Source organism: Mobula birostris, chromosome 6 (genome assembly GCF_030028105.1).
Source record: "Mobula birostris isolate sMobBir1 chromosome 6, sMobBir1.hap1, whole genome shotgun sequence".
Classification (NCBI taxonomy): domain Eukaryota; kingdom Metazoa; phylum Chordata; class Chondrichthyes; order Myliobatiformes; family Myliobatidae; genus Mobula; species Mobula birostris.
In genome coordinates, this window is record NC_092375.1 from 24368082 (window position 1) to 24394013 (window position 25932).

General features: G+C 42.5%; 1 protein-coding gene across 1 annotated transcript in view; it reads left to right on the forward strand.

Moving 5' to 3' along the window:
* ripk4 (receptor-interacting serine-threonine kinase 4) overlaps positions 1-25253 on the forward strand; it is a 56796-nt gene extending 31543 nt beyond the window's left edge. The window contains exons 3-8 of the mRNA XM_072260031.1: positions 87-232; positions 2174-2223; positions 10251-10409; positions 12718-12824; positions 18503-18767; positions 21854-25253. Of these exons, the coding sequence (XP_072116132.1) occupies positions 87-232; positions 2174-2223; positions 10251-10409; positions 12718-12824; positions 18503-18767; positions 21854-23052 (1926 nt within the window). The 3' untranslated portion in view covers positions 23053-25253. The remainder of the gene's footprint in view (positions 1-86; positions 233-2173; positions 2224-10250; positions 10410-12717; positions 12825-18502; positions 18768-21853) is intronic.
* Positions 25254-25932: the final 679 nt, after the last annotated feature.

Here is a 25932-nt window from a genome sequence, read left to right on the forward strand (position 1 = left end):
GAAGGATTGCCATGAATTTCATTCACTTTTTATGAAGTCTATGGGGAGTTTGTTTTCTGATACATTAATCTCTTTCCTCTGAATAGATCTCAGATTTTGGGTTAGCAAGATGGAATGGATTGTCTAACTCACAGGACATCAGCATAGATGGTTTCTGTGGTACAATCGCATACTTACCTCCAGAACGTCTCCGACAGAAGAGGATTTCTGATATTAAACATGATGTCTATAGGTGAGACATTTTTACACAAACTTGCATAAAACCTGTGGGTCACAAAAATTGGATGTCATTGCTCATAAGCCCTAGAGATTCTGTAAAAGCTAGAAATCTTAAGCAACACACAAAATGCTGGAGGAACTTGCCAGGTCAGGCAAAATGTATGAAGGGAAATAGCTGACATTTCGGGCTAGGATGTTTCATCAGGAAGGGTCTTGTCCCAAAACTTTGACTGTTTATTTCCCTCCATACATTTTGCCTGATTTGCTGAGCTCTCCTGCATTTTGGATGTCAGTGCTGGCACTTTGTGTCAGCTTCATTGTTCTAGTTGCAGGTGAGCTGAGTTCAACAGGGGCCTCCTATGCAGGGCCACTGCAAATAAAAGGATATTTAAATTAGTCCTGACTTTCCAAAGGGTCTGTTCGTAGGCCTTAGTAAACTTCATCATAAATTCCACTAAATATTTCTCAACAAGTTATGGAGTTGTTATTAGTTAACTGAGAGATGCCAGCTTAGTTTGAGATTATAAGACATAATACATAGGGGCAGAATTAGGCCATTCAGCCCATTGAATCTGTCTGCCATTAATTATATGACATCCCTATAATTGAGTTAGAGGTAGATGGATTCTATTGCAAACAAAGTATTTACAGAGTAAATTAAATCTATATAAAGAGTAGTGAAAAAAGCTATAAGACCATGACATGTAGAAGCAAAATTAGACTTTTCGGCGCATCAAGTCTGTTCTGGCATTCCAGAATGACTGATTTATTATCCCTGTCAACACCATTTTCTTGCCTTCTCCCTGTAACCTTTGACACCCTTATTATTCAAGAATCTCTACTTTAAATATACCCAGTGACTTGGCCTCCACAGTCACCCATGGCAATTAATTCCACAAATTCAACTTCCTCCAGCTAAAGAAATTCCTCCTGATTTCTGATCGAAAGAGGCATCTGTCTATTCTGAGGCTGTGCCTTCTGGTCCTAGATTCCCCCACTATAGGAAACATCCTCGCCATATCCACTCTATCAACGCCTTTCAATATTCAATGGGTTTTAATGAGATTTCTCTCTCCTCCCCCCCCCCCCCATCCCCCGCACCGTCCCATTTTTCTAAACTCCATTGGGTACAGGACCAAAGCCATCAAATACTCCTCATATGTTAATGTTGTCATTTCTTGGATCACTCTCCATTGCCAACACTTCCTTTCTTGGATAAGGGGCCCCAAACTGCTCACAACAGTCCAAGTATGGTACCGTAGTACAGTAACTCTTCCCTGTAGCAACAGACTAATTTCTCCTGAAAACTGCACCAGATGAAGAATTATTGTGAAGACAGGTCTTTTCCACATTACAAACCTGTGAATTATGTTTGGGAGACCAGTGGGTTGGATTTGCAGGGTGCAGTGAGGCTGAGGGCATTTTCTGCTGTGTTGGAACAGGGCATTACCTCCCTCTCCCCTCTTCACTTCTAATCCCTTCCCAAGCCACAACACTTGTGTGCTGGATCGAGCCGAGTGGAGTCAGGAGCACCGAGCAGGTTTGTTCACCGGGTCAGTGATACGGGCTGGCAGCCACTCTTTGGCTTTCTCACCACAGCTGTTTCTCTGATCCTCTCCTACACACTAAGTCTCTGGCCAGTGCCGACTTAGGCAGTTCAGCTTACGAGTGACTGTCAGGAATGGAGCCTATTTGTAACGTTAAATTTGTGTGTCACAGTGGCATGGTTGACACGCTTTGCAGATGGTGAAATTACTCAATCACCTCTGCTTTAGCTGGTGAAATATAACATCTGTCTAGTTTGTATGTAACAATATTTTGTGCTGTACAATAACAACACACCAGTCTAGTCAAAAAATGGAGCCTCCTCGATGATTGTAAATTAACACCAAATTCTTAAGAGTTCTGTGTGCTTCTTGGAGTTCTCCAATCATTTTCTCTTTCTCTGTTGCAGTTTTTCCATCGTCACCTGGGGAATTTTAGCACAGAAGAAGCCCTTTGCAGGTATGTATTGTGGATGGGTCCCAATCCCCATAGGCATCTCTGAGTATAAAAGACCCTTTCATTCACCCATGGCAATCTGCTTTATAAAAATAAGCATAATTAAGTAAACCATGTTATCAGCCATCCTAGTACCAACATTGAGCTTTATGTTAATGTGCCTTTTCTCATTGTTTTGGTGTCCTGAGTGATACAAGGATATAGACAAAACTTGAGGATCTGGGTTATAGGGAAGGGTTGAATGGATTAAGACTTTACTCCCTAGAGCGTAGGAGAATGAGGGGAGATTTGATGGAGGTTTCAATGCAAGCAGGGTTTCTTCACTGAGGTTGGGTGAGACTAGAACTAGAGGTCATGAGTTAAGGGTGAAAGGTGAAATGATGAAAGATGATGTTTCACTCGGAGGGTGGTGTGATGTGGAACGAGCTGTTAGTGGAAGTGATGCATGCGAGATTGACTTCAACATTTAAGAGAGGTTTGGATAAGTACACGGATGGGTGAGGTATGTGGGGCTAGGGCTCAGCTGTAGGTCAATGGGACAAGGAGAATAAAGTTTTAGCAAAGGCTGAAGAGCCTAATTCAGTGCTGTAGTGTTATATGGCTCTGATAGTCCTTTTATTATTTTTCATTAATTTAAGATTAGTTATTACCTTTATGCAGACTCCTTTGGGTTCCTACTTCATGACAATAATTTGCCTGCATTCAGTTCTTTGCTTGTATTCCGTATTTCCTTACAATATAGGAGGCTCTTCGGTGCACCAGGTCTGTGTGTCATCTGCCACACACTTTCCCCATTCAGAGTAAATTTATCATAATACACCATACACAACCCTGAGATTAATTTTCTTGCAGGCATACACAGCAAATGCAAGAAACAACAGACGAGCAACCAGTGTGGCGGGGGGTGGAGGGGACAACAAACTGTGCAAAAGAGAGAGGGGAAAAAAAGCAATAAATATCGAGAAAATAAGATGAAGAATCCTTGAAAGTGAGCCTGTAGTTTGTGGCGAGTGAAGTTATCCCCCTTTGTTCAAGAGCCTGATGGTTAAGGGGTTATAACTGCTTCTGAACCTGGTTGTGTGGGTCCTGGGGCTCCTTTACCTTCTTTCTGATGGCACCTGTGGGAGGAGAGCATGTTCTGGGTGACGGGAGTCCTGGATGATGTAGACCTCTGGTTTTCTGTACCTGAAGTCAATAATCAGCTTCTTGGGCTTGCTAACATTGAGGGAGAGGTTTTATTGTGGCACCACCCAGCCAGCTTTCCCATTCCCTGCATTTCCATTTCAACTCCACTTCAGTGTACATACAGCCTTCAGTCCTTCTTGCATTACTTTCTTGATGTCATTTTCTTCAGGCCAGGATGGCCTCGCTTCTGATTCTAATTTTATCATAGTGTTGGCGTGTGGTAAGTGGTTAAGGTGTTGGTCTAGTGATCTGAAGGTCGCTAGTTCGAGCTTCAGCTGAGGCAGCGTGTTGTGTCCTTGAGCAAGGCACTTAACCACACAGTGCTCTGCGACGACACCGGTGCCAAGCCGTATCGGCCCTAGTGCCCTTCCCTTGGACAACATCGGTGGCGTAGAGAGGGGAGACTTGCATCATGGGCAACTGCCGGTCTTCCATACAACCTTGCCCGGGCCTGCGCCCTGGAAACCTTCCAAGGTGCAAATCCATGGTCTCACGAGACCAATGGATGCCGATAATAGAGCAGAAAACACACAAAAGTCCTCTAGGTGTGAATGTGGCACAGAAGCAAGAGGCAGTTTTCTTGTCAGTTAAGTCTTAATGACAGTTCAGTAAACTTCATGCTCTTTACTCTTCTGTGCCATCTCATGGATCACATTTGTCATCTTTCCCATAAAATGGAAAAGTGAGAGGAATAGATTTCATAGTGTTAATGGGGGAGTGGGCATGTAAGAGAAGAGCTGAATAGCCTCCTATATGGCAAGAAAATATGGAACATCACTGCCTGACTTACTGAATATTTCCAGCATTTACTGTTTATATAAGACCATTAGGAGTTGGAGTTGGAACTGAATGAACTCCAGATCATTCAGGAGGCTGAGGAGGAGGTAGATAGGACATGTAGACAGGTAGTTACGCTCAAGGTGCAGGACACAGGAAACTGGATGACAAGAAGGGGAAAGGGGTTAAGGAGCCAGTACAGAGTACCATTGTGGCCGTTGCCCTCAACAACAGACATATCACTTTGGATGCTGCTTTGAGGGGCAGAGGGTTGACTTAACAGAGGAAAGTCAGTATGGTCAGGTCTCTGGCACCGTGTCTGCCCCTGTGACTCTGAAGGCGGGGGGGGGGGGAAGAGGTATGCTGTGGTGATAATGGATTCATTAGTTAGGGGCATGGACAGGAAGTTCTGTGGATGAGAACGAGATTCCTGGATGGTATGTTGCCTCCTGGGTGTCAGGATCCAGGATATCTCAGATCAAGTCGTCAGCATTCTTAAGTGGGAGAGTAGACAGCCAGAAGTGGTGGTCCACGTAGGTACCAATGACTTGGGTAGGATGAATGATGAGGTTCTGCATTGGGAGTTCGGGGAATTAGATGCTAAGTTAAAAGGGCCTGACATCCAGGATTGTGATCTCAGGGTTGCTAGCCGTGCCATGTGCTCGTCAGGCCAGAAATAGGAAGATAATACAGTTTAATACATGGCTAAGGTGTTGGCGTAGGAGGGAGGGCATCAGATTTTTGGATTATTGAGCTCTCTTCCAGGGAAGGTGGGACCTGACAGTTTGCACCTGAACTGGAGAGGGGCTAATATCCTAGCAGGAAGACTTATTAATGCTGCATGGTGGGGATTAAACTAGAGTTGCAGGGGGTTGGGAACCAGAGTGCAGGAACAGTTAACGGAGAGATTGTGGAGGCAGATGTTGGTAAGACATCAGACGAATTGAGGAATCAAAAAGTTGAGCATGGTGCAACTAATGTCTTGAGCTGTCTATATTTCAATGCAAGAAGTATCATAGAAAAGGCGGGCAATTGTGCTGAAGATGAGGTAGCTGGTTTGCAAACAGAGGCAATTGGTAGTGAGGAGAGGCTGTTGGTAGGGCAAAATTGCAGTCAACAGGATGAGTTGCAACATAAAAGGCTGACAAGATGGACAAGGGGGAATACAGGACTGAAGGTGTTACATTTAAATGCCTGCAGTATACAGAATAAGGTAGATGAACTCGCAGTACAGTTGCAAATTGGCAGATATAATGTAGGCATTACTGAATCGTGGCTGAAAGATGATTACAACTGGGAGCTTAATGCCCAAGGATACACATTGTATTGAAAGGACAGGCAGAGGGAGTGGCGTTGCTCTGTTGGTTTTAAAAAAAAAGAAATAAAATCATCAGAAAGGGGTGACATAGGGTCAGAAGGTGTTGAATATTTGTAGATAGAGCTAAGGAACTTCAAGGGTAAAAGGACTCTGATGGGAGTTGTATACAGACTGTCTAACTGGAGTAAAGATTTGATCTACGAATTACAATGGGAGATAGAAAATGCCTGCAAAGAGGGCAATATTACAATAGTTATGGGTGATTTCAATACGCAGGTAGATTGGGAAAATCAGGTTGGTGCTGGATTCCAGGAGGGAGAATTTCTAGAGTGCCTACAAGATGACTTTTGAGAGCAGCTGGTGTTTGAGTCCACTTGGGGATCAGCTATTCTGGAATGGGTGTTGTGGAATGAACAAGAATTGATTAGAGAGCTTAAGGTAAAAGAGCCCTTAGGGGAAAGTGATTATAATATGATTGAAATCACCCTGAAATTTGAGAAGAAGTCAGATGTATCAGTGGTACAGTGGAGTAAAGGGAATTATAGAGGCATGAGCGAGGAATTGGCCAGAATTGATTGGAAAAGAACACTGGCAGGGATGACCACTTAGCAGCAATGGCTGGAATTTCTGGAAGCAATTTGGAAAGCACAGGATATATACATCCAAATGAGGTAGAAATATTCTAAAGGAAAGATGACACAACAGTGCTAACAAGAAAAGTCAAAGTCAACATAAAGCCAAAGAGGGCATATAATAGAGCAAAAATTAGTGGGAAGTTAGAGGACTGGGAAGCTTTCAAACACCAACCGAAGCTAAGCAAAAAGTGATTGAGATGATAAAGATGGGATACGGAAGTAAGCTAGTCAATAATATTAAAGCTATCAAAAGTTTCAGATACATGGTGTAAAAGAGAGGTGAGAGTCAATATCTGACTGCTGGAAAATTATGCTGGAGAGGTAGCAATGAGGGACAAAGAAACAGTGGATGAACTGAATAAATATTTTGCATCAGTCTTCACTGTGGAAGGTATTAGTAGTATTGTGGATGTTCCAGGTGTCGGGGGCATGAAGTGTGTAAAGTTACCAATATTAGAAAGGGTTCTTGCAAAACTGAAAAGTCTGAAGGTTGCTAAGTCACCTGGACCAGATGGTGGATACCCCAGGGTTCTGAAAGAGGCGGCTGAAGAGATTCTAGAGCCAATAGTAATGTCTTTCAAGAATCAATAGATTCTGGAATGGTTCTGGAGGACTGGAAAATTGCAAGTGTCCCTCCACATGTCAAGAACGGGGAGAGGCAGAAGAAAGGAAACTATAGGCCAGTTAGTTTGACCTCAGTGGTTGGGAAGATGTTGGAGTTGATTATCAAGGATGAAGTCTCAGGTACTCGGAGACACATGATAAAATAGGCCGTATTTAGCATCGTTTCCTCGAGGGAAAATCTTACCCAACAGATCTGTTGTAATTCTTTGAAGAAACAACAAACAGGGTAGACAAGGTTGTCAATGTTGTGTTCTTGGATTTTTTTTCATAAGGCCTTTGACAAGGTGCCACGCAAGGTTATTTAACAAGTTAACAGCCCATGATATTACAGGAAAGATACTAGCATGGATAAAGCAGTAGTTGATTGGCAGGGGGCAAAGAGTGGGAATAAAGGCAGCCTTTTCTGGTTGGCTGCTGGTGACTAGTGGTGTCCCTCAGGGGTCTGTGTTGGGACCGATTCTTTTTATACTATGTGTCAATGATTTGGATGATGGAATTGATATATGAAGATGGGTGGAAGGGCAGGTAGTTTTGAGGAAGTAGAGAGGATCCAGAAGGACTTAGACAGATTAGGAGAATGGGCAAAGAAATGTCAGATGGAATACAGTGTCGGGAAGTGTACGGTCATGTCCTTTTATAGAAGAAGTGAAAGGGTTGACTATTTTCCAAATGAAGAGAAAATACAAAAATCTGAGGTGTGAAGGGACTTGGGAGTCCTTGTGCAGGATTCCCTAAAGGTTAACTTGCAGGTGGTGAGGAAGGCAAGTGCAATGTTAGCATTCATTCCAAAAGGACTAGAATCTAAAAGCAAAGGTGTTATGTTGAGACTTTATAAAGCAATGGTGAGGCCTCACTTGGAGTATTGTGAGCTCTTTATCTTATGTGCTGAAACTGGAGAGGGTTCAAAGGAGGTTCATGAAAGTGATTCCAGGATTGAATGGTTTGTCATATGAAGAGCGTTTGATGACTCTAGGCCTGTTTTCCCAAGAATCCAGAAGAACGAGGGGTGACCTCATTGAAACCAATCGAATGGTGAAAGGCCTTGATAGACTGGAAGTGGAGAGGATGTTTCCTATGGTGGGAGACTTTAAGTCGAGGGGACCCAGTCTCAGAATACAGAGGCGTCCTTTTTGAATGGAGATAAGGAGGAATTTCTTTAGCTAGAGAGTGGTGAATCTGTGGAATTCTTTGTGACAAGCAGTTGTAGAGGCCAATTCTTTACGTATATCTAAGGCAGAGGTTGATAGATTCTTGATTGGTCAGGACGTGAAGGGATACGGGGAGAAGGCAGGAGAGTGAGTCTGAGAGGAAAATTGGATCAGCCATCATGAAATGGCAGAGCAGACTGGATGGGTCAAGTGGCCTAATTTTCCTCTTATATCTGATGGTCTTGTATGCTACAGGAGTAGTGTTAGACCATTTGGCCCATTGAGTCTGCTCCGCCATTTCATCATGGCTGATTTATTTTCCCTCTCAACCCTGTTCTCCCGCCTTCTTCCCGTAACCTTTGACAACCTTATTAATCAATGACCTATCTCCACTTTAAATATACCCAATGACTTGGCCTCCACAGCCTTCTGTAGCAATGAATTCCATAGCTTCATCACCCTCTGGCTAAAGAGTTGGGGATTACTAGTGGGCGCGGCTCATACAGCTGGAAGGGTGTATTCTGAGCTGTATGTCAATAAATAAATTAAATACCAAGGTACAGTGAAAAGCCGTGAGTAGGCTAAGGTTAAACAGATGGTTTGCTAAGTGGCACAACTTGTGAGGTTGGAAGGGCCTGTTCCACGTGGTATCTCAAGGTAAAATGCAGAACAGCGTGTGACAGCTACAGAGAAAGTGCAGTGCAGGTAAACAATAAATTATAGATCATAATGGGGTGATTGTGAGGTCAAGCGTCTATCTTAATATACCAGAGAGCCAATGGTCTTATAACAGGAGAGTAGAAGCTGTACTTCAGCCTGGTGTTACGTGCTTTCAGGTTTTTTTTATCTTCTGCCCGATGGGACAGTGGAGAAAAGAGAATGTGGGTGGGATTTTGTTGTTATGAGCACCAAATGCTGGCTGGGTGACCATTATAAAAAGCAAACCACTGTCCCAAGCTTATGGATACCTCAGGATGGAGGAGCAACGCCTCATTTTGTTTGGGTAGCCTCCAACCTGACAGCATGATGATCGATTTCTCTAACTTCCAGTAATTTCTTCCCTCTCCCCCTTTACTCTTCTTCCATTGTCCTTACTCCTCTTTTACCCCTTCTCTTCACCTGCCCATCACCTCCCTCAGGTGTCCCTCTTCCTTGTACTTACTCTCATGGTCCACTCTCCTGTCCTATCAGATTCCTTCTTCTTCAGTCCTTTACCTTTTCCACCTATCACTTCCCATCTTCTCACTTCATCCCGCCACCCCCTCCACACACCTGGCACCATCTATCACCTACTAGCTTGATTTCCTTTTCACCCCCCCACCATGTTCTTATTCTGAGTGTTTGCCCCTTCCTTTCCAGACCATATGAAGAGTGTCAGCCCAAAATATTGACTGTTTGTACTTTTCCATAGATGCTGCCTGACCTGCTGAGTTCTTCCAGCATTTTGTTTGTGTTACTTAGGGATGCCAGAGACGTTACCTCTGTTGCATCTTCATCTCTGTGACCCTAGTCAGATCAACATCAGTTCGAGTATCAGAATCAGATTTATTATGACTGGCTTGTATGAGATGGTTTCTTATCTGCACTTCCACCAATCAGAACATCGTTTGACTAGGTGCATTCTGAATTGGTGTAGATTCCAATTGTTTTATTTGGATTCAATAATTCAAAAAGAAACAAGGATTCTGTTACATTTTTATGCACCTCATGTACTTATTTCCTGGCATAATTTATATATATTACTATTACTATTTAATTATTTATAGTTTTATATTGCTATATTTATACTCTATTCTTGGTTGGTACAACTGTAACGAAAACCATTTTCCCTCGGGATCAATAAAGTATGACTATGACTATAGGACCAGATTTTATTTCTTTACTTTTCTCTTTATCTTGCTATCATTATCTTGTTTGTCATTTGGTCTCTCCTTCCTTGCAAAGAATGTTCTGTTTGTTCTTCAATGTTCAAAGTAAATTCATTACCAAAGTACATATATTAAAGAAAGATTAGCTTTGTTTGTCACATGTACATCGAGACAGAGTGAGATGTATCTGTGTCAGTGACCAAGACAGACTGAGACCGAGGATTCTGCTGGGGTTCAGCCCACAAATGTGGCCAGACTTCTGAAATTCATTTCCTTGCAGGCATTTATAGGAGAAAAGAAATATAACGGAATTTACAAAAATCTATACACCTCTTAAAATTTACTTTATCTCTAACCTTTCCCAGTTCTGATGCAAGATTATTTGCTTGTTTACCTTGTGACCGGCTGAACGTTCCTTGCATATTTGCTTTTATTTGGGATTATTTGCCTACTACTGTTGCCGTTATATTTTCAGCTGAAACGAACATTCTGCACATCATGGTCAAAGTCGTCAGTGGACTTCGTCCCGAGTTATCAGCAATTCCAAAACCCAGGCCACCAGCATGTAAGAGTTTACTAAAGCTGATGCAGCAATGCTGGAATGAGGCCCCGAGTGAACGCCCAACATTTCAAGGTAAAACTTGCTTTCAAATGTGCATTTGGGTCCTTCACAGCAATGCACTGCATGCAGAATAAACTCAGGGCAGGGAATACAAAGCAAAAATTCCAGAAATCTGAAACAAGGACCAAAAATGGCCCTTTTCTTTTGTTCTAATTGTGTTCTTTAGTGTAGCAGGTGGGAGATGTGCCTTATACCTCCATTGGTAGAGCAACTCCTTCTGTCTGCTAGTCTGCAGGTCACCCTTAGGCAAAGTGTTGTACCAGCTTAGTAAACCCCCCCCCCCCCCACCGATCATGGTCACATGATGCCCTGGGAGTAGGTCACAAGTCCTGGTTATGCAATCACTGACAACAGACAGACAATGTCTAAACAGTATTGATATGGCTGGGGTCACCTATCTTGTAAAGACACTGCCCAAAAGGCAATGGCAAACCACTTCTGTTTTTTCAAAAACAAAATTGCTAAGAACAATCAAGACCATGATCGCCTACAACATGGCACATGATAATGTGTTCTTTTTTGTTAGAAACTGTTTTAGGTTTAATTTTGTTGTGTTTTGTGAATGCTGTTTCTGTGATGCTGCTGCAAGTAAGTTCATTATTGCACCTGTGCATTATATACTTGTGCACCTGACAATGAACTCAACTTTGACTTTTGAAAGTGCAGCATGTCAGCCAGTCATAATCATAAGGGTCTCTGACCTAAAACATTAACTCTTCTCAAAGATGCTCCCTCACCTGCTCAGTGTTTCAAGTCTTACTGTTGTTCATATAGTAGCGGGAGTCCCTTCCCCTTGCACAGTGATTTATAGCAGGGGTCCCCAACCTTTTTTGCACCACGGACCAGTTTGGTATTGACAATATTCTTGCCGACCGGCTGACCGGGGGTGGGGGGGGGGGGGGTGTTCAAGTAGGGTTAAACTCACCTCAACATGTCTTTTACAGTTAGGGTTGCCAACTTTCTCACTCCCAAATAAGGGACAAAAGTAGCAGTCAAATCCCGGGACACTTTACCCCAGGAAAGACTACCATGACCATGATGCCTTGCGCGGGCACCTGTGTGCGCATGTGTGTACGTGCTGATTTTCTTTCCCCACAAATCCGTTTTGCCTTCATCTTCCCGACCATCCTGTACATACGTTATTTCTACTTTATAGAGGCTGTGTATTTATCATATCATTCCTGCCTTTACTATGTGTTAGTGTTATTTATTTTCGGTTTTAGTGTCATTTGGTATGATTTGTTAGGTTATTTTTTGGGTCTGGGAATGCTCAAAAATTTTTCCCATATAAATTAATGGTAATTGCTTCTGCACTTTACGCCATTTCAGCACGAAAGGTTTCATAGGAACGCTCTACCTTAGCGGGGGAAGTACGGGACAAGGACGGTCCTGTATGGGACAAACCAATTTAGCCCAATATACGGGATGTCTCGGCAAATATGGGACAGTTGGCAACCCTATGTTCAAGTTCAACAGTGCGTGACAGGGAATGAGAAAAGGTGCAGCTGACTTGTATCGTTTCCTCATGGCCCGGTACCACATGCTTTGCGGCCCGGTGGTTGGGGACCGCTGATTTATAACATAAAAGGACAACTTTTGGTCCAAAGTTTCTATGCTAGCTGAGAAAGCTATCCCACTTTTCAATGCTGCAGTGATGATGGCAGACTGGGACTGAATTAAAACAAGGGTCTACTCCTTGCTGTAGAGGTGTTTTCATTGCAATTTCTGCTACCAAAATCTCAGCTACTCACTGTGATCCAGATTCACCAGTGCCAGTAAGGGACATTGTTGTAACCCTGTTGAATGCTGTTCTGCTGAGCACTGAGGCTATAATGGTCCTGGTCCTGGGTCTAAGTTCTCGTAGATACATCCACCTGTGATGCTCATTGGCTTGCTGGGATTGATGTGCATATGTGAAAGGGAAGAGTTAGATTGATCTTGGAGTAAGTTAAAAGATTGGCACAACTATTCTGTGTTCTGTGTGTTCCCATCCCGGGTACTTGCTTGTTAATGGATCAGTATGGGGAGGCTGTCTGTGAAAACTAGTGGGTATGAGGGTGAGTGTGTGGGGATTGGGTTAGGACATACAACATTAGAACACAGTGCAGTCTCTTTGACCTATAATGTTGTGCTGAGTTTTTAACCTATTCTAAAGTACCCTGGCATTCACAAAGTTGTCCCATTCTACCTCCTTGAATAATCCCTCTGTCATTTCTGCCTTTTAACCATGCTATTGTAATTAGTAAATGTTTTACACTAAGTGCCTAAATTTTCAATGTTGTAATGATGACTAATGATGCAAATCATTTTCTTTTGAAAGAAATCACATCAGTAACTGAAGAACTTAGCACCAAACCACAAGAAATAGCGCAAGAGAAACCAGAACAGTCTTTAGTTTCTGGCCAAACACATGAACCAACCAGAAAGGTAAAGCTTACTGAAACTTTTGCTTTAAATGGTGGTTTGAATCCAGTTATAATGGCTCATAAAAGCAACATCTGAAATTGTATTGTTGCACAGTAGCCACTTTTATTAGATAAACGTTTGTAACTCGTTAATGCAAATTTCTAATCAGCCAATTTTGTGGCGGCATCTCAATATATAAAAGCATGTAGGTGAGGTCAAGAGGTTCAGATGATGTTCAGAACAAACTTCAAAATGGAAGAAATATGATCTAAGTGACTTTGACAGTGGGATGATTGTTGGTGCCAGATGGGGTGGTTTGAAGATCTCAGAAACTGCTGATTTCCTGCGATTTTCACATGGTTTAGAGTTTACAGAGAATGGTACGATAAACAATCCAGTGAGTGACAGTTCTGTGGACAAAAGTGCCTTGTCAATGAGAGAGATCAGAGGAGGATGGCTAGACAATAACACACATAACCACACATAACAACAGTGGTGTGCAGAAGAGCATTTTGGAATGCACAACATGTTGAACTTTGAAGTGGATGGGCTATAGCTGCAGATGGCCACAAACATACACTTAGTGGCCATTTTATTGATGGTGTAATTTGAAAGCAATCCCAGAATTTACCAACTTAGACTGCAAAATGCTGTTTCATGTTTGGGGAGGAAACCAGAGATGGCCTCCATGCAATGAGTAGCTCATTAATACCTGAAATCATCATTCACCAATTGACTTGATGAAGCTTTTTGAATTTCAGAACAAATTATGGGTTTCCTCTCATTCCTAGTTTTATCTGCTTGAATATAATTTGCCGTGTCTGGTTAGAACAGTGCAGGCTGTGTAGTCCATGATGTTGTGCTGAACTTTTAAAGTACTCTTAAGATCAATCCCTTCCACATAGCCGTCTATTTTTCTATAATCTATTTGCCTATTTTAAGATTCTCTTAAATCTCCCTAATGTATCTGCCTCTACTACCATCACCCCTGGCAGGGCATTCCACACACCCATCACTCTCTGTCTAAAACTAAAAGAACCTCTGCCAACCCCCCCCCCCCTCCCCATGCTTTCATCCAAACACCTTAAAATTATGCACCCTCATATTAGTCATTCCTGACATTGGGTGAATGCCTCTGGCTGTCTGTTCAATTATGCCTTTTATTATCTTGTACACCCTCTATCAAGTCACTTCGCGTTCTCCTTTGTTCCAAAGAGAAAGGCCAAGCTCACTCAACATTAGATTCATATTTATGTCAATACCTGGGATTGGGAACATTTTTTCCTGCACCCAGAGTAAGCAAGCTTACTAACATGGATATTTAATGTTATTTGAAAATGCTTAGTTCTTTGTGTTTACCTGTTCCTGTCAAAACAGTCAGATGTAATGAAGATGCTTTGAGTTTAAGCTAAATACCTCGGGAATGAAGTTCCTTGCTTGGTAATAGCACTTACTGGTGTGAGAATGAGCTGCTGTTTATACTCTTGGTTCCATCGATCTTACCAAAATGTCTGGAATTCAGCCCAGCCAATAACACATGGCCTGGACTATTATCCAAGGACTAATTGTTGCTCATCTATGAAGCTTCTCATTGCCTTGTTGGAGGAGTATAGCTCAGTCACTTCATCCACCATGGAAGCTGGGAGTTAATATGGATCCCAAATTTTGACCTGGCTTGCATGAGGTAAAAAAATAACACGAGGGCTGAAGGAGAACATAGAGCAGGAACTTTGGCCCATAATCTCAGTGCCAAACACGATGCCATTCAAGTTCATCCCTTCTGCTTGCACACATCTACATCCCACAGATCCATGAGTGAATGCAAAAGCCTCCTGAATACCACCATTGTATCCTTACCACAATTCACCTATCACCTGCTAACTCTTGCTCTAACCCCTTACATAGAACATAGAAAACCTACAGCGCAATACAGGCCCTTCAGCCCACAAAGCTGTGCCAAACATGTCCTTACCTTAGAAATGACCAAGCCTTACCCATAGCCCACTATTTTTCTAAGCTCCATGTACCCATCCAGGAGTCTCTTAAAAGACCCTATCGTTTCCGCCTCCACCACTGCCGCCGGCAGTCCATTCCATGCACTCACCACTCTCTGCGTTTTTTAAAAAAAAAACTTACCCCTGACATCTCCTCTGTACCTACTTCTAAGCACCTTAGAACTGTGCCCACTCGTGATAGCTATTTCAGCCGTGGGAAAAAGCCTCTGACTATCCACACGATCAATGCCTCTCATCATCTTATACACCTCTATCGGGTCACCTCTCATCCTCTGTTGCTTCAAGGAGAAAAGGTCGAGTTCACTCAACCTATTCTCACGGCATGCTGCCCAATCCAGGCAACATCCTTGTAAACCCTTCCCTCCAAATTTTTATACAGGCTATCCCCTTCCATTTTCAATCCCGATGAAGGGTCTTAACACAAAGTATCAACTATTCATTTCCCTTCTGACCTGTTGAGTTCCTCCAGCTTTTTGTGTGTTGTCCCTAACTAGCCCATGTTCTTCTAAGTGTAAGTCCTATTCCTAAGAATCTTCTGCAAGTGGAGGTAACAGAGTAAATTGTTACTTCTGTTTGGGTTGCAAGGTTAATCAGAATCAGGTTTAATAGCACCAGCATATGTCGTGAAATTTGTTGACTTTGTGGCTGCGGTACAATGCAATACATATTGATAGAGATGAGAAAAACATGAATTACAATTAAAAAGTATATTATTAGTAATTAACTTAAACGAATAGTGCAAAAATAGAAAATTTAAAAAAGTAGCGTGGTAGTGTTCATGGGTTCAATGTCCATTCAGAAATCGGATGGCAGAGGGGAAGAAGCTGATCCTGAAATGTTCAGTGTGTCTTCAGACTCCTGTACCTCCTCCCTGATGGTAGCAATAAGAACAAGGCATGACCTGGGTGATGGGGGTCCTTAATGATGGGTGCCACCTTTTTGAGGCATCATGCCTTGAAGATGCAAACAAGTACAAATCCTCAGATGCTGGAAATCAAAGTAATACACTCTAAATGCTGGCAGAACTCAGCATATTGACCATTCAACAATTTGAATGAAAATGGCTGCTCTAAGAAGAGCTGCATAGAAACATAGAAAACCTACAGCACAATACAGGCCTTTCGGCCCACAAAGCTGTGCCGAACATGTCCTTACCTGAGGAATTACCTAGGGTTACTCATAGCCCTTTATTTTTTTTGGAGCTCCATACACCTGTCCAGAAGTCTCATAAAAGATCATATCATATTCACCTCCACCACCGTCGCCCATTCCACACACTCACCACTCTCTGCGTGAAAAAAAAAACTTAACTCCTGACATCTCCTCTGTACCTACTTCCAAGCACCTTAAAACTATGCCCTCTTGTGCTAGCCATTTCAGCCGTGGGAAAAAGCCTCTGACTATCCACACAAACAAAGCTACCCTTGACTATAATGAAAACATCATTGGAATTAAGATTTGACAAAGTAGTGAAAAGGCAATTATGATTCTTGTTGTACTAGGAAGAGTTCATTGATTATTTGTGTTGTTAGACCTGTTTCTTCCCTGAAATTCCCCTTCTTGTAGCCAGAATAAAAACCTGTTACTGTGCAGTAAGGCAACACGGGACTGTGCTAATAAAATTCTGTTGGATAATATGTTTAACTGGTTTAGCCAGGCAGAAAGGGAATTTCCTGGCACTCTTTTGAAGAAAAGCAGGGCCTTTTTCCAGTATCCTGAGACTTTTTTTAAAACTGAAACTACACTTCTGACTATTTAACTGATTATCTCGTGTCGGATTTTGGTGTGGAGATGGGAGGCACAGTAGCGTATCAGTTAGGGTAATGCTGTTTCAGTGCCAGCACCCCAGGTTCAATTCCACTGCTGTCGGTAAGGAATTTGCACTTTCTCCCTATCACTGTACGGATTTCCTCACCATGTTCTTGTTTCCGGCCACTTTCCAAAGCAATACGGATTTGTGTGTTATTTGGTCCCACAGCGGTAATTGGGTAGTGCGATCTCCTTGGACCTGAAGGGCCTCTTAATGTGCTGTATCTCTAAATAAAGTAACTTGCACTTCCCTACAGGATTGCAGTGAATTGCGCTCATTGGTACAGGAGTGGAACCCAGTGTAATCTTCTGTAGTAGCCCATCCACTTCAAGGTCGTGCGTTCTTATGCACACCGCTGTTGTAACGTGTGGTTATTTGAGATACTGTCGTCTTCCTGTCAGCTTGAGCCAGCCTGACCATTCTCCTCTGACCTCTCTCATTAAATGACGCTCACTGGATTTTTTTTTTACACCATTCTCTGTAAACTGCAGATACGGTTGTGACAATCCAGGAGATCAGCAGCTTCTGAGATAACCAAACTACACCATCTGGCACCAACAATCATTCCACAGTCAAAGTCATTTAGATCAGATTTCTTCCCCTTTCAGATGTATGGTCTGAACAACAAGTGAAACTCTTGACCATGCCTGCATGCTTTTATGCTTTGAGTTGCTGTCACATGATTGGCTGATTTAGATATTTGCATTAATGAGCAGGTGTACTTAGTAAAGTAGCCATTGAGTGTATATCAGAGCAGCAAGACATGAAGTGATTTGGTGAGTGTAAGGGTGCCAAGAGTTTCATAACAATGCAAGTTTGCCAGAGGTAATGTGGTCTATTCAAGTGCTGCCAAGTGTTTCACGTTGTCCTAGACATATCCTCGTTTGATTCCCAGTCCTTTGGGATTGTCCTGTAATTTTCAGAAATTTAGGAATTAAATCTCCTACAATACAGGTGTGAAATCATTATGGCTATGTCTTCTGAGAACAGTTCTTTTGAATGATAAAGCAACTGGAACGTAGGAGAACGAGGGGAGATTGGTTAGAAGTACACAAGGCATGTTGACGATCCCTAATCAGCCCATGTCCATCCACATACTTGTACAGCAGGTATCTTGGAATACCTCCCAATAACTTTCTCACTAATGATGTCAGGCTCACCTATCTACAATTTCCCGGCTTATCCTTGGACCCTTTATTAAAGAATGGAACAACATTAGCTATTCTCCAACCCTCCTCAGACATGCACAGTGTTGCTTAAACAATACTGTGTTACATAAGGCAGAAGATGATGTAGTTTTAAAGGTTTCATTTGGGTCTGAGGAACAAAACATTTTAATTAAGAAATAGGTCGACCAACACAAGTACATATTGAACACTGTCGTCCAGCAGAAGAATTGCAATCCCTGTTCCATCATTTAGTCAAGCAATAATTCTAGTATTGTTTTTAAGATATTTAAAGATTTAAAAGATTAGCTTTATTTATCACATATACATCAGAACATATAGTGAAATTCGTCATTTGGGTCAATGGCCAATGGTTCAAGGATGTGCTGGGGGCAGTCCAAAAATGTTACCATGGCAATGCTATCAGTAATGTCTATTTTATCTTTTAAAAAAATAGTGGCCCTGTTATGTATAATTATTTCTAGACAGACTATTCCCCTGTAAGTATCCTCTTACTCTGACTCCTCATCTTTTTTTCTGGCTGATGAAGGGTCTCAGCCCGAAATGTCAACTGAGCTGTTTTCCATAAATGCTGCCTGGCCTGCTGAGTTCCTCCGGCATTTTTTTGTGTGTTGAATGTAACTATTATTTGCAGCCTCTCTGACTTTCTTTATGCACAAAATGACTTGGTCCTTATCTCAATTTCAGGGGTCCGTGGTAGAGGTTGAGCAGCCCGTTCAGAAGCAGCTGTCGAAGCAGGTGTCCAACAGTGAGGAATGCAGCCTCTCCCAGCTGCTCTCCCAGTTAGACTCTGGCATTTCCCAGGACTTCGAGTCTGCTGGCAACGAATGCCCATCGGGCGGGGAGATGGGCGACAGCAAGAAGCGCCTGTCGGGCATCTCATCCATCGATTCTGCGTTCTCATCCCAGGGGTCCATATCATTGTCCTTCGGGAAGGACGCTGCAGGAAGTGGTGAGTTTGTTTGATTCTACAACACTTATGCAGAGCCAGACTTCCTATGAGCGGTGAATCTGTAGAATTCATTACCACAGACGGCCGTGGGGGGCAAGTCACTCAGTATATTTAAAGCAGAGGTTGATAGCTTCTTGATTAGTAAAAATGTCAACTGATACGGGGAGAAGGAAGGAGAATGGGGTTGAGATGGATAATAAATTAGCCATACTGTGTACTAGGCTCGATAGGCTAAATTCTGCTCCTATGGGTCTTCTTTCATGGTATTCAGTGTTGGTTCATTTTATCCTCTGAAGCTCAAGTCTGAGTGCAGCTGAGAAATGGAATTAGTGTAGGATTGATATAATTGGACTCAGAGGCCAAATGGCCTGTTTTCATGCGGTGTGCCTAAGATTCTGCAGCCATAATCTTAGCTGCTCAAAATTTAATTCCCAAACGTGTGCAGAATATACCATTTAACTGCATGTCCAAGGCCATGCATCTAATGCATGTCAAGGGATCCAAATACATATAGTTAAGTCAGGTTTATTGTCTTTTAACTGTACATTTACTGTACATGAATACATTTCTCTGGACCAGGGTGTAAAGCACAGTAGTACACATAGCACACAATAACTTAGGAAAGTAAGAATAAAATCTGAAAATGAATTACGCATAAATAAAGTGCATAAACTAAATATTGTAGGGTACAGAACAAATTAACCAGTAACACTTCGAATGCGATGCAGTAGGGGGTTCAGAAGCCTAATGGCCCGAGGGAAGAAACTGTTTCCTGTCCTGACCGTTCTTGTCTTTATGCATTGGAGTCTCCTGCCTGATGGTAGAAAGTCGGAGGATGCTAGATGAATGGGCGAGATCCTTGGTAATGCTAACGGCCCTGCCCGTGCAGTGCTCCTGATAAATGTCCCCGATGGACGGTAGGGAGACCCCTATGATCCTCTTGGCCGTTCTCACGGTCCTTTGTAGGGGCTTCTGGTCCGATGTTCGGCTCCCATATCAGACGGAGGCGCAATTTGTCAGGACGCTCTCAATGGTGCTCCTGTAAAATTCAGTTAAGGTGGTGGAGGGCGGAGGAGTGGGAGAGCCTCGTTTGCTCAATCTCCTTAGGAATCACCATAGGACAGAACTATGGCTGAAGCCCTTGTTAGCAGAAGCTTAGATCAGTGCTCTAAGACACAATGGTGAATTCATCGGGAGATGAAAATGAATTGGACAGAACCAGTAGCATTGCCTGACAACCGAAGGCTTGGAAGCCATTATCAACAAAGATGAATGCTGCTTCCTGAAACTAAACTTCTCTTGAGCCAGGAGTATTGGCGTTTGCTCTGGAAAGTGACAACTGGAAAGGAAATGGCCAATTCACTTTGCCCATAAGCATGTTACTGTATTTTGGCAGGTCACTCATAATAATTGAATGCTGGAGTTGCATGTTTTATTTTTCTCTTTCTATGGTCTATTTGTAGCATCTCAGTGCAAAATGAAAGGACTGGAAGCTAATGCTTTGGGATGTTGAACTCAGTCAAGCTCCTTGAGTGGAGCCTAAACTGCAATGTGATTAAATATAAAGAGTAGAAAAGATCAACCCCACCAGGGCAAGCTTGGTATTTGCGAGAAATCTGATTTGGCAAACACTGTTACCAGTATCAACAGCTGTAACATGGCTCTGGCAAACTTCTTTGCACAATTCACAGCTTGGGCATTGGGCCAAGAGCAACACTCAATATGACTTTGCAAAGTAAAAGTTCAAGTTTAATTGTCATTAAATTTGCTACAACTGAGGCTATGCGGCTCTCCCCGCCGTTGGTCTCACCAGTGAATTGGACTCACAGTATTCTACATTACAGATGTCCAACAGAGTCTTGTGACCACAACAAAAACGTCCAAGACAATCCCCGAACTGTCCGTTGAATCACGCGCCGCCTCTAGACACTGCCACTGACGCCTTGTTCCCCGTGTGGCCGAAGCAGGCTGCAACGCGGCACACAAGTCCAGCTCCACTGCTACCAAACAACCCACTAGTGGGGTAGACATGTAGTACTTGGAAACATCCAGCAGTGTCACAGGATTATGAAAAAGACATAAAGAATGAACAATTACACCTTTGTTTGGACCCAGAGAGACCTCTGCGTCAGTGTGTGCTGTCATCTTATCACACTCATCAGTCTGCCACTTTGCACCGTACAGTTTAAGTTGCTATTGTTATTTTGTCAAAGTAACAATCTCTATCATTAAACTTTTGCCCTATTAGCAGATGGACTCCAACCATTTGAAGTGGCTATGGAATGTCAAGACACTGTGGTTTTCTAAATTCATTATCAGTTACAGCCTTGGTCATATAATTCAAATCTTTACTCTGGAAGTATAATTATAGTAAATTGCTGCATCCACATTCAGTAGCCACTTTATTAAATGTACTTCCTGTACCTAATAAAGTGGCCACTGCGTGTATGTTCATGATCTTCTGCTGTAACCCATCCACTTCAACATGCATTCAGAGATGCCCCTCGCACGCCACTGTTGTAATGCGTGGTTATTTGAGTTACTGTTCTTTTCAACTTGAACCAGTCTGGCCATTTTTCTCTGACCTCTCTCACTTGTGTGGCATTTTCACCCACAGGACGGCTGGTCACTGGATGTTTTTTGTTTATCGCGCCTTTCTCTGTATCCTCTAGAGATGGCTGTGCATGAAAATCCTAGGAAATCAGCAGTTGCTGAGATGCTCAGAGCGCCCGTCCAGCGGCGGCCACAATATAAGTCACTTAGATGATATTTCTTCCATATTCTGAACTTTGGTCTGAACAAGGACTTAACCTTTTGAACGCCTCTGCAATGAGGTGGTGTCACATGATTGGCAGATTAGCTATTTGGATTAATGAGCAAGTGTACCTAATAAAGTGGCCACTGAGTGTATACCTTCAGGAGAATTGCATGTATTTTCCACTCATTCATTGCCAATGAATAGGATATTTGGTGTCATTGCTCCCTTCTCTACGTTCCACTTTTAAAATGGTATGTTTGTTCTGTACTTGAATGAAAATTCAAGCAGGAGGTCTAATCTTTGTCTTGTAATCTCACCTTCCTTCCAGAACAATCAGTCTCCAACATACCGAAGAAAAAACTCTATGAAGCCATTGTGTCTGGAGATGTCGGGAAGCTGATGAAACTCCTTCAGCCTCAAGATGTGGACCTGGTCTTGGACGATGGTATGAGCCTCCTTCACTACGCTGTCCAGCTGGACAATGAGGAAGCGGTCCGGTTGCTGCTGTTGTACAATGCCAACCCGAATGTTGCCAACAAGCGAGGCTCAACACCCCTTCACCTGGCCTCCGAGAAGAACCTGAAGGTCATAGTGGAGCTGCTTCTGGGGAAGAAAGCGAACGTGAATGCCAAGGATGAAGATCAGTGGACTCCACTTCACTTTGCAGCTCAGAGTGGCGAAGAAACTCTCTTGAGGCTTCTCCTAGACAGGAATGCCTCAACAAATGAGGTGGACTTTGAGGGTCGGACACCACTCCACGTTGCTTGCCAGCACAGCCATGAGAATGTGGTGCGTGTTCTTCTGAGCCGAGGGGCTAATGTCCAAGCCAAGGGGAAGGACAACTGGACACCCTTGCATTTTGCTGCCTGGCAAGGTCATCACATGATCACAAAGCTTCTCATCAAGCAGGCCAGGGCAAACAAGGAAGGGGTGACGGCTGACGGAAGGACCCCACTTCATCTGGCAGCCCAGAGGGGCCAGTACAGGGCAGCTCGTATCCTGCTGGAATCCAAGGCCAATGTGCACAAGAGGACCTTGAGCTGCCAGACGCCACTGCACCTTGCTGCCGAAAACGGGCACACCAGCACCTCTAGGCTTCTGATCAAGCATGGCGTGGATGTTGACGCCACAACGGTGGAGGGGTGTACCGCTCTTCACCTGGCCTCTGACCGAGGTCACCTGCCCACCATAAAAATGTTGATAGAAGAGAAGGCAAATGTTGAGGTCAGGGCTTCCCTTCAGAGAACAGCTCTCCACCTGGCTGCAGATAAAGGACACAGTGAAGTGGTGAGGGAGTTGCTTATCAGCATGGTCAATATAAATGTGACGGATGATGAAGGGTTTACACCCTTGCACTTGGCATTGAGATCAGGACATTCAGTTACTGTAGATGTCCTCCTGGCTCATGGGGCAGATATTAATTTGCATATGCTACAGACGTCGTTAAGTCTGTCGCAGGAAATTGGGAGCAACTTCCTCGATGATGCCCTTCAGAGCCTGACAGATTTTGATGTAGAAGTATTGTGAGGGGTTGCCAAAGCTCAAGAACGTTGGTGACACAACTAAAGCTCCGATCCTGCTGAGATTATCTCCACAGGGTTGTCTGAGGTGAGGAAATGCTTCAACAGTGGAGAGACTCTTTTGAAGGGAACTGCCCATTGAATGGGCTTTAACAGGAAGCTACCTGAGGAACTTCTGTCAGTTTGCTGGGAATGTGGAGGTCAAATCACGAGGAATGCTGTGGATTGATGCTTTATTAAACCTTTCCACACCCCTCCAGGTACATTCCATCGGGAACCTTTGCTGATGGAGAAGCCATTGTACCCACTACCTGTCGAATTGCTGGATTGACAATGCACCTATCAAAATATGCTGTTATTTCTGAAGTGTATCTTTTACACCACTCTCATCATTTGTATGCACCTTGCTCATGATAATGAATATTGCTGAGTGGGATCTCTAAAGCTTTAATCTGTAGGACCAGTGAGCTTCATAATTTGTGCCACAGGTAATGTTGCCTTAATGCTACATCAACACAGTTGAACTCACTTTGGCTATGAGCCTAATGGATAATTAACATTTCTCAACTACGATTAAGTAAGGAAAGTATCTGCTAAACTATTGAAGCAAAAATGAAAAGCAGCACTTGATCAGATAACTTCACATAGGATGCACAGTTAATGGGATAGTGTATATTGTCTATTTTTACACTTGTGTACATACATTAATGGTTATTTTGTCCTAACACTTATCTGATGTGTTTTGCTGAATCTTAAATACAATTTGATTTTTTTTTTGCCTTTGATCCATAAACAAACTGCTTTTGAGAATACGTAGTTAACCAGTCTATAATATCCAAAGCCTTTCAACTATATAATCTGTCAGTGGGAAAATAATTAAATGCCATGTTATTTGTAATGGATTATATTGACCTTTGTGATCATAGATAACTTTACTTCAATACATTATGTCCCTATTGCGACAGCATTTTTTTGCTTCATGTAATACAATTGTCAAGAATTTTATGTTATAAAGAAAAATTAATACCAAAGTGGGAACCCTATATAGATCTTGGTAATCCTATCAGAATAGACTAGTTAACATTTTTTTCTTTGTTACATAGTTGATACAAGAGGCATTTCAAATGAAAACATACAAAATTTCTCATGTTTTGCAATAATAGTCATTTAATATTCTTATCTGTAAGGGCAATGAGATTGTAATGATTCTTCACATAACCAAAGGAAAAGGGAGAAATATGCCATCATCTCCCTTGGGCCTGATGTCATTAATATTCAAACTGTGCTGCCATTTACTTTAAAGACTTGTCCTTAATGCCAAGTAACAAACTTTTTTTTAATGATTACATTATTAAATTAATGCTACTATAAAGTTCCCCAGTGGCCAGAGTGACACGGGTTTTAAGTGCAACCATAATTTAGATTAGTATACTTCTAGAAAATTCGCAGCTTATTCCTTTTTGTCTCGAATGATAAATTTAAGAGCAGTTTATAAATATGCTGCATTGTCAAATTAACTTTTAGAATGTATTTTTGGAATGTTTCTACCGATAAGTTTAATATCTGAAAGGAGTGTGCCTTCAATATATTATAACCCCAATTTATCAGAATAATGAGACAATATGCAGGGTGTAAAACCTATTAGTTGGGGAGAAAAATGTTTGTGGAGGAGAATGTTAACAAGAAGTTCCAAAAACTCTTTGAGGAAATATCTGTGTCTCTTTAAAAGTGAACTTTAGCCTGAATATTTCCAAGTTAGTGATAATTCAATATGACCTTGTGTTAACCTGGGTATCTGAGAAGAATGTCCTTCTGTAGTGGCCTGTATCTGATTGGCTGACTTCATTTGGAATATTCTACTGACTGTAGCTATTAGACATACAGTGATCAAAGTTCTGACTTGCCTGTTTCATTCTTAGCCATGTTAATGGACATGTTCTGGGTATAAGGTGGAATACTCTATGTGGGTGTTAATAGAAAATACATCAATATTTGGGCCATTGTGCATCGTATTTTAAAGTATCTCAGGTGGTGTTGATTTTTCCTTTAATTTTCCAGTTATCTTAATTGCTATGCGATTAACGGAAGTGTGTACGCTTTAGTACATTTTAGAGGTAATGTTTGCTTTGTACTGTTGTAGACTGCTAGTTATTCTCATTGTAACTAACATTGTTATTTCATTAAGACTAATAAAACAAAATTATTTTATCCTCTTGTTTGGACTTTGTAATTATTTTCCTTCCTCTTTGTCATCACTTAGAGTCAGTGCACCCCTTGATTACATGAGGAATGAAACCAAGGTGGTCACAGATTCACTGGAAGTGAGGGGAGGGGTAAATTGTATATTTCTACTTGCTAAACTGTTGACATTGGTTGAGACCAGGAGTAGAATCGGGCTTAATATCACTGGCATCTGTCCTGAAATTTGTTGTATATCTCTAGTGGAAACACCCTCCCTCTGTTCACGCTATCCAATCCTTCCATTATTGGTGATATGCGGGGACTCTGTCTGGAAGGACCAGCAACACACGCCTCATCCACCTTGCACTTCATCCCATCCACCAGGCACCTCTTGACAGTGATCAGAGTCCTGCTAAAGGGGAGAATGTATAGACCTGAGATAACTGAGTTTTACAGCCAGCCTGCCTAGTTAAGTCTATAACTTGAGGAAACAGCTGTTAAGCTCACTGGCTGCAGCAGACTGTTACACCAGTGTTCACCTAGTTCCTGGTATAGAGCTATTGAGTCATGTAGTATGGAAACAAGCCCTTTGGCCCAACTGGTCCATGCTGACCCAGATTCCCATCTAGTCCCATTTGGTACATATCCCTCTGAACCTTGCCTTTCCACAGTCCCTATCCAAGTGTCTTTTAAATGTTGCAAATAT